Source organism: Callorhinus ursinus, unplaced genomic scaffold, assembly GCF_003265705.2.
Source record: "Callorhinus ursinus isolate GAN/ISIS: 27379988/994484 unplaced genomic scaffold, GSC_fseal_2.0 scaffold267, whole genome shotgun sequence".
NCBI classification, from domain to species: Eukaryota; Metazoa; Chordata; class Mammalia; order Carnivora; family Otariidae; genus Callorhinus; species Callorhinus ursinus.
In genome coordinates, this window is record NW_027397323.1 from 11175 (window position 1) to 24273 (window position 13099).

A 13099-nucleotide genomic window follows, 5' to 3' on the forward strand; every position below is an offset into this window, starting at 1 on the left:
TTCCCGCAGGCCTGCGCCGAGTCGGCTTCCCTGCTTGGCTCTCCGCCGCCTCCCCCAGGCTCCCCGTCTCTCCCAGCCTCCACGTACCCCCCGCCGTCCCCAGGGCCGCGGCCTCCGGGCGCCGCCAGCCAGGAAGGCGGTGTCGCACGCGGCTCGCGGCGCTTCCCGGGACGGCGGGGCGGGGCTGGGGCGCATGCGCCGCTGCCGTACGGAAGCCCGGAAGGAAGGGCGGGAGGCGGTGGCTCAGGTTTCTCCGGGCGGCGGCGGCGGCGGCGGTGGTGGCGGCGGCTGTGGCGGCGGTGGCGGCGGTGGCGGCGGTGGCGGCGGTGGCGGCGGCGGCGGTGGTGGGGACGCGGCTCGCGCCGGCACCATGAACCCGCTGTAACGCGCAGGCAGCGCGGCGCGGGGGGAGGGGGGAGGAGGAGGCCGCCGCGGCGAAGTTCTCCGCCATGAACCTGAGGGGCCTCTTCCAGGACTTCAACCCGAGGTGAGGCGCCGCCGGGGAAGGCGCGGCGGGCGTGAGGCTGCGGCGGGCGGCGGGGCAGCTCTCCGCGGTGCGAGCGGCTCGCTGGGCAGTGCTTCCCGCTCCCGCGCCCGGTGCCTTCAGCGCCCTCCCCCCGCCCGACGTCGGCCCCGCGGGAACCGCGTTCCTCTCGGCCAGCCCACCCTCGCTGCTGGCCCAGCGCCCCCTTCCCGTCCCCTCTTCCCGCACCCCGCTGCCAGTTCTCCGTTCCCCGCACCGGGGCCGTTTCGCTTGACCCAACCCCCCCCCCCCCCCCCCCAGCTGTTTCCTCCAGTTCCTCTGAGCCCTTGAGGTTTTCCTTGGATGTATGCCCACCCCTCGCTTGTTTGCTGCTTTGTCGAGTGATATCTGAAAGGACGTTGAATCCTCGGAGTCAGTGTCAGGCTATGGCAATACCTTACATAATGCCTCTGGGGATGAACCTGACGATTTTCCATACGCGGTTTCTCATCAGTCTTCACTGTAAGTTTATTTGCAGGAAGTAGATAGTATTGTTCTATTTCCCAGCTGGGGAATATCCAGTGGACAGTGCGGAGAGAACACTGATTAAGGAATGGAGCGTCTGTCCTTGCACTTGCCCAAGTGTTCTGTAACTCTCTTCCCTCCCCCAGGCTGTGTGCTCCCTGAAGCAGAGACTGTCTCCTGCACATCTCACTATCCCCAGCACCTCCCACGGCATTTGAAACAGAGCAGGCCCTTATAAAATGTTTGTGGAACTAAACTGAGCCAAAAGATCTGGATTGGGGACCAGGCCCCATGTGACTGAGTTACATATTCTCTGCTCATCTGAAAAATAAGGAGTTGGCTTAATTGATCTTCTAAGACCACTAGTTTGTGAAGGGAGTACCTGTTTCCCTTAGTTGCTGGTGGGAAGCTGTGCCCTCAGTCAGCCTTTTGTATGCTAGGTCCTAGGCGAGGTGCCTCAGATGCTGGGAGGTTCCAGCTTGTGGATGGAGAAAGACAAGTAAATAGATGATTTACAGCACTGTGCGGTGTTGTACTGTGGGAGCCCAGTGGAGACCACTGCCTGCGCTGCTTGTGGGGGATGAAGGGAAGTCTTGGGAGCGCAGTCTCCCTGGGGACAGTGCCATTTTAAGCTACAAGTCATTGTGGCTTCCTAGGTGCTCTATTCCTCTTTGAGCACTGCTGAGTTCATATTCTAGTCTGGAGTGCTAGTGTCCTAATCACAGTGCAGTCATTATCGTTGTTGGCCTTGAAGGCATTCTGCATCGAGGAGCATGTTGAGAGGAGGTAAGGGAGAAGGGACTGCAGCACCTTCCTCTGCTGCTCCTAGGGGTGAGGATTGATCTACAGGGTAGCAGGATTGGCGCTGGAGTTGGAAGGGCCTTGTGTGTCTACACTGGCAAGGGTAGTAAGGAAGGTAAGTAAAACCTGAATTGTTTTGTATCCTTGAGCCAGTCGCTTACCTGTTATATCTGTAGAATGAATATAATCTCAGCAGGATGGGAAGCCAAATTAATGATTGATTGCAAAGTGCTTTACACATAGATAGTTCCAGGACTATTTTGCAAGATGACAGATAATTCAGAACCCAAGAACTGCCTCAGGTGTTCTAACTGGCTAACAGTTGCCAAAGCACAATGGTGCTGCACAGAACATCCTTAACCATTTTCTTTTCCTGTAGCTTCTCCCCCACCCCCAAAACTTTGGAATATGAAAATTACAATGAAATATTAGCTATCTAAACAGATTTATAATAACCATCTATATATTTATCAATACTTTAATTCTACTGGGATTGAAATGCATCTCTAAGTTTAAAGACCTTTCTTAGGGCGCCAGTTTCCTGATACAGTGTTGCTTCAGTGGGAGTGAGCAGTGTTGCCTCACAGTGGTGACTGCTAAGACAGTGGTCAGGTAATATTGGCAAGTCTGATTTTTTAGCTAATGATGTGTCGTGTCTCATGGGCACACCCAGTTTTTGACATTGTTCGTTAGTCTTGTTCCATGCTGAGGAGGGCCTTCTAGACAGCTGGAGTGCAAACCAGGGGGTGTAGACAGGAAGATACCTGGGGCCAGGGCCTCTAACCTTGGTGCTGCTGCCTTTATCCCTGCCTCTAATTTGGAGCCAGTTCAACATCTCCCTCCTACCCCAGGACCTTGGCACATGCTGTTCTCGTTGTCAGGAATGTTTCCTTCTCCTCTCCTCCTGACCTAGTTAACTCTTATTTATCCGTGAGATCTCAGCTCACTTGTTACTTGCTGAGAGAAGCCTTTCTGACTTGCCTAAGTCCACTGATACCTGTTTATACAATATCTGTAGCATGCTGAATTCTTCCATTATAGCACTTATTTGTACCCTTATCTTTGTATGCTTATTTGATTAATGTCTGTCTCCCCTACTAAACTATAAGCTCCATGGGGCCAGGGCCATGATTCTGTCCATTATGGTATCCTGTATACCTGCAATAGTACCTGACTTATTAAATATTTGTGGAATGAATGGATGGATGAATGAATGAATGAATGACTCTCCAGAGCCTATAGGAGAAATCTAAAATGGCTTCTTCCAATCTCTGCTTTCCTGGTGGTGGTCTATGGCCTGGTCCCTTTTCTCATCTTCCCTCCTTCAGAATGCAGCCATTCCATTAGAGAGACAGGACAGACCATGACACTAAGGCAGAATGTGGCTGCCTTTACTTTGTGGATTATGTGTGTCACAAAAATAGTCACTATCATGGTTTTATGGTTCCCAAGGCATGGGCCATGGCTCCAGCTCTCCTTTTCAACCTTTTGATCTTGGTGAGTCTGAACCCACTGCTGTATTGCCCAGGCTCTGGAAAACTGCAGTAGCAGAGAATGATTCCCAAACGTCAGTGCTCAGGTGCACAGGGCTGCCGGCTGACCCTCTGCCTATTTCGCTCTGGCGGAGAACTGGTTGATCGTGAGCTTCTTTTTAGTTACACAGGTTAAGACTCGCTGAAACAGGCACACTGGACCCACCAAGTCCTTGTCTGAATGCCTGAGGCTTCCTCACATAACAGCGAGGGAGCCTTACTCATTGAACAGGCAACTACCAGCAATATACAGAATTGGCGGACTGATTCTGAGGTGCTTGTAGGAAGGTGGGGATTTGGGAGTAGGTGGCATTAAGCCAGCACCCTGGCCACACCATGGAGCCTTGGGATTTTCTGCTAACTTGCTGGAGTTGCTGGCTTGGAGAAGGCCCTTCAGCCCTGGTAGCCAGGCAGTGCTGGAAGGCGGTGAGAACTCTGCTAGGCTCTCTGAGTCATCTGCAGTGAGCTCCTGACAGTGAGGTGCATCCCACAGGTGTGCTGGACTGGGACTGAAGGCTGAGGGATGCTGCTCTGGATGTTCTGTCCTGTGAGCATGGAGTACTAAGGAGGTCAGTAGTGTTTAGAAAGTTCCATATGCTGCAACTTCTAAAACCATTCTATAAGTTGCCTCTTCTTTGAATTTAGGAAAAATAAATGCGATTTCTGGTAATCGTTAACAAAAGACAGCTGGCTGGCCTTTACCAGTCATTTGTAAAATATTTATATTTAAAGCATTCATTTGGGCACCTGGGTGGCTCAGTCATTAAGCGTCTGCCTTCAGCTCAAGTCATGATCCCAGGGTCCTGGGATCAAGTCCCACATCGGGCTCCCTGCTCAGCAGGAAGCCTGCTTCTCCCTCTCCCCCTCCCCCTGCTTGTGTTCCCTCTCTTGCTGTCTCTCTCTGTCAAATAAACAAAATCTTAAAAAAAAAAGCATTCATTCATCAAACATCTCCTGAGTTCCTACTGTGTGCCAAGAGATGTGCTAGGTGCTTTAAGTACAAAAATAAGTGAGATATAATTCCTCTCCATGCTCAAGCCTGGCAGGAGAAGCAGAAATGGGAAGACAAATTAGAATTCAACACAGGAAGAGACATTCCAGAGACAGGAACCAAATGCTGTGGGAGCACGAGGGGCAGAGCCTCCACTTCTGTCAGAGCAGTCAGGGAAGGTTCCACAGCTGTCTTGAGGGATATAATTGTAGGGTTTTTTTCAGCCCAGAGGGCAGGAAAGGCAAGTGAGGAGGGACAGAGGATGCAGAGGCACAGGGTTCATGAGAGGGCCTGGCATGCTCAGACAGTGGTGACAGGTCTGTGTGGTGGCAGTGCCGCAGGTGACACATGTCATATGATTTAAAAATAGTACCTGTAGTGTGAATGATTACTGCAAATATCATTTACATATTACTGAGTTTTTCTTAAAGCCACTCCAGATCCATTAGTAGTGAGCGCATGTTGGTACTGTTCATGAACTACTCACCCATCACCCACACGTCTGTTTATCTGTCGTTCTGTCATCTTAAGCCACCCAGAGCAAGAAAAACCTCTCAGTTATATTGAGGTTGTTATTAATAATGGGTATGACTTATGGGGCACCTAGCACGGGTTGGGCACAGTGTCGGTGCTTTCAGCGTTATCTCAGATCTTTGCAGCAACCCTGCAAGTTAGATGATCAGCCCTGTTTCGCAGTCTTAGCGAGCTTGTGACTTCCCTTGAGTCGCACAGGCAGCAAAGGCCCAGGTCAGGATTCTAAAGTGAGTCAGTCTGTTTCTTTCTGAAGCCTGCGCTCATTCCTGCGTGCCATGCTACCTCTCTAATTTAGTGACAGGCCCGCCCATGCCACATTGGGTCCAATATCCCAAGGAGCCTTCTGTTTATGAGTTGTGATTACACAAAGCAAACCTTATATCTGACCTTACACATCCAAATGAGTGTTATCCCTCAAAGAGGTTACTTAGGAAAAAGAGGAATATGTATATACCTATTCCACTGCTCATATTCCTTGTTACTCATCTGAAATTTCCTTTGGAGTCAGATTATAAATCATATAAGGAAATCCGTCTCATTGCTTTGTAATCATGGATCATTTTTGAACCCAAATAGTGCCACCTAGTTTGATCATACATCTTATTCACTAAACTTGGCTCTGACTGACTTTTGGCCATTTCCAAAAATCAAATTCATTCGCAGTGAAGAGTTGGCACCATTGAGGATATTCAGAAGGACAGACTGCAGGCTCTCAAGACGATGCCAGGAGGAAAGTTCCAAAGGTGGTTTGAGCAATGAAGTGGAGTTAGCTCATTGCCTCTCAGGGGGACTCAAGTCCCATTTGAATGCATAATTTCTGGCTTTAAAAATATCATTCCCATTACTTGATAATTACACACATATTTCTCTTGTCTTTGAGACCTTTGAAGTCCAGGATATTGAGGCATTCACTAAATGTGCTGAATGAGCAGACGTTGAGAACAAATAGACATGTACCATTGGAGACTCTGTTGTAGGGGAGAGAGAGTGGGTAAGAGGAGTTTTAGATGGTTTCCTATGACTCTAGGAGTTGAGCTTCCCAATATTGAGCTCGGGGTTTCTAATTGCCTTGCCTGATCATAGGCTATACCGGTACTAGAATTCAAGATGAAAGTCTTGAAAAGCACTTGAGATAGGCTCTTTATATCTAATGATTCGTACTTTGTCAGCTATGGCCTAGTAGTGAGAAATAACGATTGCTAAGTGAGATTGTTACAACTTTTCTCTTGTAGAATACTAATAGCAGCAAAAAATAGGTAAAATTGGTCATTTACACAGGGCTTCCACATCCCCCAGTCTTAGTGAATTAATATGTGAACAAACCCAGGAGGAGATAGGCTTAGGGAGAGAGTGATACCCCCTCCTCTCGCAATTGCGTAGCTGGTAAACTTCCGGCCTGGCCTCATTCTAGTCCTCCTTAAGAGTGATTTGTTTTTATTGGGCTTTTGTGCTTTCTTATATCTTCTGGTTAGATGCTCTTAAACATTTTTCATCTAAATAAAACCAGTTAAAATCGCCACTAGAAGAACTTAAATTTTGTCAGTAAGGTTCTGCTCAGTGTAAGAGATACAGTCCCTTTCACAGTTTGGGAGAGTATCAGTTAGCAGTATGTCAGTTGGAGCCATTCTCTGAAGTTGTAGACAGAGAAGCACCCACAGGGATGTGTCACCCAGAGCGTGTTTGCGCGCCGCGCGTGTGTGCATGTGTGCCTGCTGCATTTAACTGGAAAAGACTGATCTAAACTGAGTCCAGTTGCATTTTTTGGGGTTTTTTGTTTGTTTGTTTTTAAAGATTTTATTTATTAGAGAGAGAGAATGAGCAGAGAGGAAGGGCAGAGGGGGAGAGAGAGAGAGAGAGAGAGAGAGAAGCAGACTCCCCGCTGAGCAGGGAGTCTGATGCGGGGCCTCCATCCCAGGACCTGGAGATCCTGACCTGAGCCAAAGGCAGACGCTTAACCAACTGAGCCACCCAGGCGCCCCAAGTTGTATTCTTTTGATTTGCAGAAAACAGATACTAGAACTTTTACACCAGAGTCCTCTCTTTCCTAGGTATGTTCTCTCCTTCCCTCCATCCCTTTCCCTTCTGGGCCAAGTGGAGAGGGGGAATTTGAGCCTCAAGCAAGAAAGCTCCATATACATTTCAGAGAGGACGCTAGCTTTGTAGTTTGACCCCTGTGGAACTATTTAGTGACTGTGTACTAGCACTGCAGATTGATAGAGTGGAATACATCCATTTTAAAGGTGTAATTGGAAAGTGAAATCGAGGAAGTAGTGGTTGATGCCACAGTATCCAGCGGAACCTCTATTTGCTGGTTTGTGGAGAATTAAGCAAAGTCTATTTTTATACTTGGACTCTGGTCTAAATGTTTCTTGAAAAGTGAGTCAAAGTAGTTTAGGCTTTGTGACGTTTTTAAAAATTTCTTGTCATTGGTGTTATTGCTGCATCATATTCTCTGCTTGCCAATCAGGTTTGGAATTCCCTCTTTGATATGCAGTCATCTTTTTTACTTGGCTCTCAAATGTGTTGGTATAGTTGACATACTGTTCCTTCTCCCCCAATTACAAATGTGTGTATAAATTATATCTTCTAAAATTTGAATATATTAATTTATTTGATCAACTTTGTAGTTGTTCATTTTTTCAAAGAACCAGCTCTTGTTGTTACTGATTGGTTCCACTTTTGTATCTGTATTTCTGCTTTTAGTTTTATTACTTCCATATTTCAGCTCCTTTGGTATTTTTCCCCCTAAATTTCTTAGATAGAAACTTAGTTCACTAGTTTTCCGTTTGCCTTTTTTTCTTTCTTCTTTGCTTTTAGTTCCACTTTTGGATATGTTTTCTCTGAGTTTTGCTTTGGGAGCAGCCTGGATGTTTTGGTATTTGTTTGGTTTTACTAGTATTTTAAATATTCTCCAGTAGTGTTCTGTTTTATCATGGATTTAGTCATTACTTAAGGAGGGAAACAAACATTTATTGAGTATTACCTGCTTGGTGCCAAGCCTTGCAATAGGGGCTTTCTGATAGATTATTTAATTCTTACCTCAGCACTGCCTTGTAGAGATAGTATTATCTGCATTTTGCTCATGAAGAACCGAAAGTTCAAACAGAGTTGCACAAATGATCTCTTCAGCTCTGCTGCACTGCTTCACAAGTGAACAATTAGAAAGATCTATATGGTTAGGCAATGTTAAATCCATTGTTGTCAGTTTATTACGAATTGTGTAGATTTTCTGCTTCCAGTCTCTGCCAATTATAATCTACCTTACACATTCTTCTATGCCTTCTATACCTTTCTTTTGCTCAGAAAATCTTCAGTGGCTTCCCATTGCCTAATAATAAATTCCAAGGACTTTACCTTAATATTCAAATCCCCCTACCTTGTTACCCCAGCATACTTTCCTCTTATTTTCTCTGGTGCCTTTCCTCCTATCTGCCTAGCTCCTCACCCCCCAAGATTTACAATTTACTCTGCATGTTCCAGTCCCCTGGGATACAACAAAACTGTTTCATACTTTATACGATCTTATCCCTTTGTCTGGAATTCCCTGTCCCCAATTTACTGCCCAAATCCCACCTCCCTTCCCAGCTCTCCCAGAGAAACCCAATTTTCCATGTACTGGTGTACAATGATACATAGTTACATGTTGATAGATCACCTCCCTTTGTTCCTATTAGTCTTTGAGCAACTAAAGGGCAGAGAATTCCTTTCTCATTTTTATATGTTCCTCTTTTTTTTTTTTTTTAAAGATTTTATTTATTTATTTGACAGCGAGACAGTGAGAGAGGGAACACCAGCAGGGGGAGTGGGAGAGGGAGAAACAGGCTTCCCGTGGAGCAGGGAGCCCGATGCGGGGCTCAACCCCAGGACCCCGGGATCATGACCTGAGCCGAAGGCAGACGCCCAGTGACTGAGCCACCCAGGCGCCCCTCATTTTTATACATTCCTTACATTGAAGGCACTCAAACAGTTTTTAATTTAATTTTTTAAAGATTTTATTTAAATTGAAGTTAGTTAACATAGAGTGTATTACTAGTTTCAGGGGTAGAATTTAGTGTGGTTCATCAGTTGCATACAACACCCAGGGCTCATTCCATCATGTGCCCCCGTTACATTTGTGTTTATTGTGTATCAGTGCCCATGATCCTTTTTCTCCTCCATCTGGAAAAATCTGTATGTATGTAAAGGAAGTGTAATTTTTGTCCTGCTACTTGACTCTCTCTATAGAACCATGCTATTTTTTGTCTACTGTAGTGTTCATTTCCATAGTTTACTTAGGAATTTTTTCTACTTTCTCTGTGATTATTTTAATAGTAGCATGTAGAAAGAAGCCCACAATGAAGAAATCTCTGTATATTCTTAATAGAAAAATAGTCAGATTATTGCCATCTTCTATGGCCAAGTTGCTCGTCTTCCATTGTTTACATTTTAATTGTTAGTCATTTGAGTATTTTAATAGTTTATCTTTGAAATCTACCAAATTGCTATACTAGTAAACTGCTTCTCTTGTCCTTACCCAAACATGATAAACCTTTGTCCTCTACTTTCTTGTAGTTGGTTTGACTTTTGATATCAGTTGCAAATGTGACTCTTAAATGCAACAGATTTAGATTTTATTTTTTAATCCAGTAAGTGAACTTTCTTATAATAGGTCTCTGGTAGGCAGAATAATGATCCCCCAAATATACCCACATCCTAATTCTAGAAACCTGGGAATATATTCCATTACATGGCAAAGAGGAATTAATGTAGCAGATGGAATTAAGGTTGCTAATCAGCTGACCTGAAAATAGGGAGATTATTCTGGATTCCCTGGCGAGGCTGATAATCACAAGTCTTAAATGTAGAAGAGGAAGGGCAGGAGGTCTGAGTGAGTCGCTGTAAGGAGGACTGGACTCTCCCCTGCTGGCTCTGAAACTGGAGCAAGGGGCCATGAGCCAACGGGCTACAAGCAGCCTCTAGAAGCTGGTCAGGCAGGGAAACAGTCTTTTCTAGAGGCTCTGGAAGGATCACAGCTCTGGTGGCACCTTGATTTTAGCCCAGTGAGAGAATCATTTCAGACGTTTGATGTCTGGAACAGTAAAGATAATGAGTTTATGCTTTTTAAACCACAAGGTTGGTGGTAACTTTGTATGACAGCAATAGGAGAGTAATACAAGAACATTTCATCCTATTTATAATTTTTCAACCCCAGTATTTGAAGTAGGAATTATATTTTTGTATTATTATCTGTTCTAAGTTTCTGTTTTTCGTTTTTCATGTAATAGACCCTGAACTCTTAATTTCCTTTTAAATTACATCAAAAATTATAAAGTAATCACTTCCCCAACATTTTAAACGTTTTGATATTTCTAGTATTTTCTTCAATTAAATAAAAAAAAAACACCTCTCTTTTAGGGAAGATCATGAATTTAGCTCAGAGGGTTTACTCTCCCTGCACCTCATCTTTTTTTTGTTTATAGTTTGAAAATCCTTTAGAAAAATTTTACCTCCATGTATTATTTAATTTACCTATGAATCCTATGTTTACCATTGTCCTTGCATTTGTTAATGTTCTAATTCACTTATTTTTTTAAACAAAAATCTGTTTTCAAGTCCATTGTTTCTGGTAATGACATGTGTAGCCATAGGCTTTGGTTGACAAATTGGTTCTGGTTTTCTAGTTTTTGCACTATTCCGCCCTGGGCTTTCAGAGAAGAAAAAGTCGCTTGTGCTGATTCCTTTCTCTGTGGTGATCACTCCATTTCTATTAGCTTGTGCATCCCCCTCAAGCCTTTCTCTTCTCCAGCGTCTAGTGGTGAGGCCCTTCTTACCTTGGTGTCTTTCAGTGGTACCTCTCTTTGTCTTTGTAGCAGCTCGTAAAAACCTCCCTTAGTTTTGAGCATTAATAATCATAACTAACATGTATTCAGTGCAGCAGTTAGCAAACCGTTTTTCACAGACCCCTGAGGGGCGGGGGGGGCGCTCGAGAACCTTTCTGGGGCTCTGCAAAGCCACAGCTGTTTTCATAATACTGAGATGTTGTTTGCCTCTCTCTGGATTGACATTTGCACTGACGGGACAAAGCAGTGCTGGGTAAACTGCTGCCACCTGAGCACAAATCAAGCTGGTGACATGAGACTGTACCAATAGTCACTGGATTCTTCAATGCAGTACGCTTGCAGTGGGAAAAAAAAAAAAAGCCAGCTTCCCCTAAGGATGTCGTTAAAGCATACAAAAATACCAGTCTCACTAAATACTGACCTTGAGTATACATCCATTTTTTTAATATTCTGTGTGACAAAATAGAAAGAATGCAGAAAGGCTGTCAGCTGTATACTGAAGTACAGTGGTTGACTCAAGGGAAAACACTTGTGGGGGCGCCCAGTTGGCTCATTCAGTAGAGCCTCTGACTCTTGATCTCAGGGTTGTAAGTTCAGGCCCCACGTTGGGTGCAGAGATTACTTCAACAACAGCAACAACAACAAAAAAAACCCACTTGTGTGCCTGGGCTGCAAGCTGCCTTTCTTCGTGGAATACCGTTTTTACCTGGGAGGACAACTCACAGGCAAGACTGTGGCTGTTTGTGTTAGGGCACTTGGCAGACATTTTTCTTGAAAATCCAAGTGAACCTGTAACTTGGAAATAACAGCACTGATACACAATAAACACAAATCTAACTTAAAATGTAAAAGAAAACTTGTTGGAGTGCCTTCAGTGTTTTCAACAAGGAGAACAACTGATGGTGTTTTTGCAAACAGCAAAAGCTCAAAAAATTTGAGCTTTCAAGGGAAAATCAGAATTTCTGAGAAGTTTTGTCTACCCCCATGAACTTGACAGCCTCCCAATACTTACATATTTCTGATGAAATGGGTTATGACAACAACTAATGTGATTTTTGCCTTTGTATAGTGACATGTGTCAGCATTTGAAAGATCTTTATTAGCGAACTCATATTTTCCAATCAACCTACATGCTATTATAATTATGCAGGGACAAAACATTCCTTCAAAGTGCCAGAGAGACCAATGGATTTTAATGTAGCAGACTACAAAAAGTTCAGTTGATAGGGTTTCAGATTCCACATCACAGTTAACCTTCAGGAAACTACCACTGGTTGACTTTTGGTATCCTGTCAAAGAAGAATATCCACCATTATCTGAAAGAGCTATTAAAATACTCAGTTCGTTTCTAACTACAAATCTCTGTGAAGCCAGATTTTCTTCATATGCTTGAACCAAAACAACATATTGCAATAGAATGAATGCAGATGTAGATATTAAAACCTAGGTGTCTTTTATGAAGCCAAACATTTAAAAAATTTTCAAACCTGTACAAATTTTGGAAAATGATTTTTTCATTAAAATTATGTTACTTATGTTAATATATAATGACTATTGTTATTTTAAATGAATAAGTATTTCAAAAAATAAGTTTAAAAATCTGATACAGTAAATAATAGTAGGTATAACCCATATAAACAAAGCTCTTTGGGTTCCTCAGTAATTTTTAAGAATGTAAAGGAGTCCTGATACAAAAAATTTTGAGAACCACTAATGTAGTGCTTTACACAAAGCACTTTTCATATTCATTATCTTGTACTCACAACCACCTTATGAGGTATATATTACTCTGATTTTATACACGAGAATACTATGGCACAAAAAGGCAATATATATATTCTAGTTAGCAACCTTTCCAAATCCGATGGTCCTCCCACTGTGGTTCACATTCTTGGAGGTTTGCTTCTGAGTTGACTTTTGTAGGTCCCGTCTCCTTAGAACCTCCCCCTTTTTTCCAATTGAAGTTTCTTACATTGTTTTTCATAATGCAAGTACAGTACGTGTACCTTGAAAAAAAACTAGTCATAAGAATGTAAAGACTGTCCTTAATCCTCCCCACTGGAGATCATTGTTAATTCTCAGTGTGTATCTCTGCAGATGCTTTTCCAAGAATGTTGAATTATCAGTATAATGTCAGTATTAAAAGGACTTTGGGGTCAAATGTCAAATAGATCTTAGTGTGAATCCCAGCTCTGTGAACTGCTAGCTGTTTGGACAAGTTATTTAACTTCTCAGCCTTCGTTCCTCATCTGTAAAATGGGAATAGTGAAGGTGCCTCCTTCGCAAGGCCTGCTGTGAGGCTGAAGTGAGATAGTGCGTGAAAAGCAGCTCAGTCTTGACATGTCATAAACGTCCTGTAAATGTCAGCTACTGAGGGGGGTGTGTACACACAGGTACATCAATAGATATGCCAGCTTTATTGAATTATATTTAA

General features: G+C 43.8%; 1 protein-coding gene across 1 annotated transcript in view; it reads left to right on the plus strand.

The window, feature by feature from the left end:
- Nucleotides 1–327: 327 nt before the first annotated feature.
- The window catches only part of TMEM185A (transmembrane protein 185A), a 34217-nt gene continuing 21445 nt past the window's right edge, over nt 328–13099 (plus strand). Inside the window, exon 1 of the mRNA XM_025865900.2 lies at nt 328–487. Within this exon, the coding sequence (XP_025721685.1) occupies nt 450–487 (38 nt within the window). The 5' untranslated portion in view covers nt 328–449. The remainder of the gene's footprint in view (nt 488–13099) is intronic.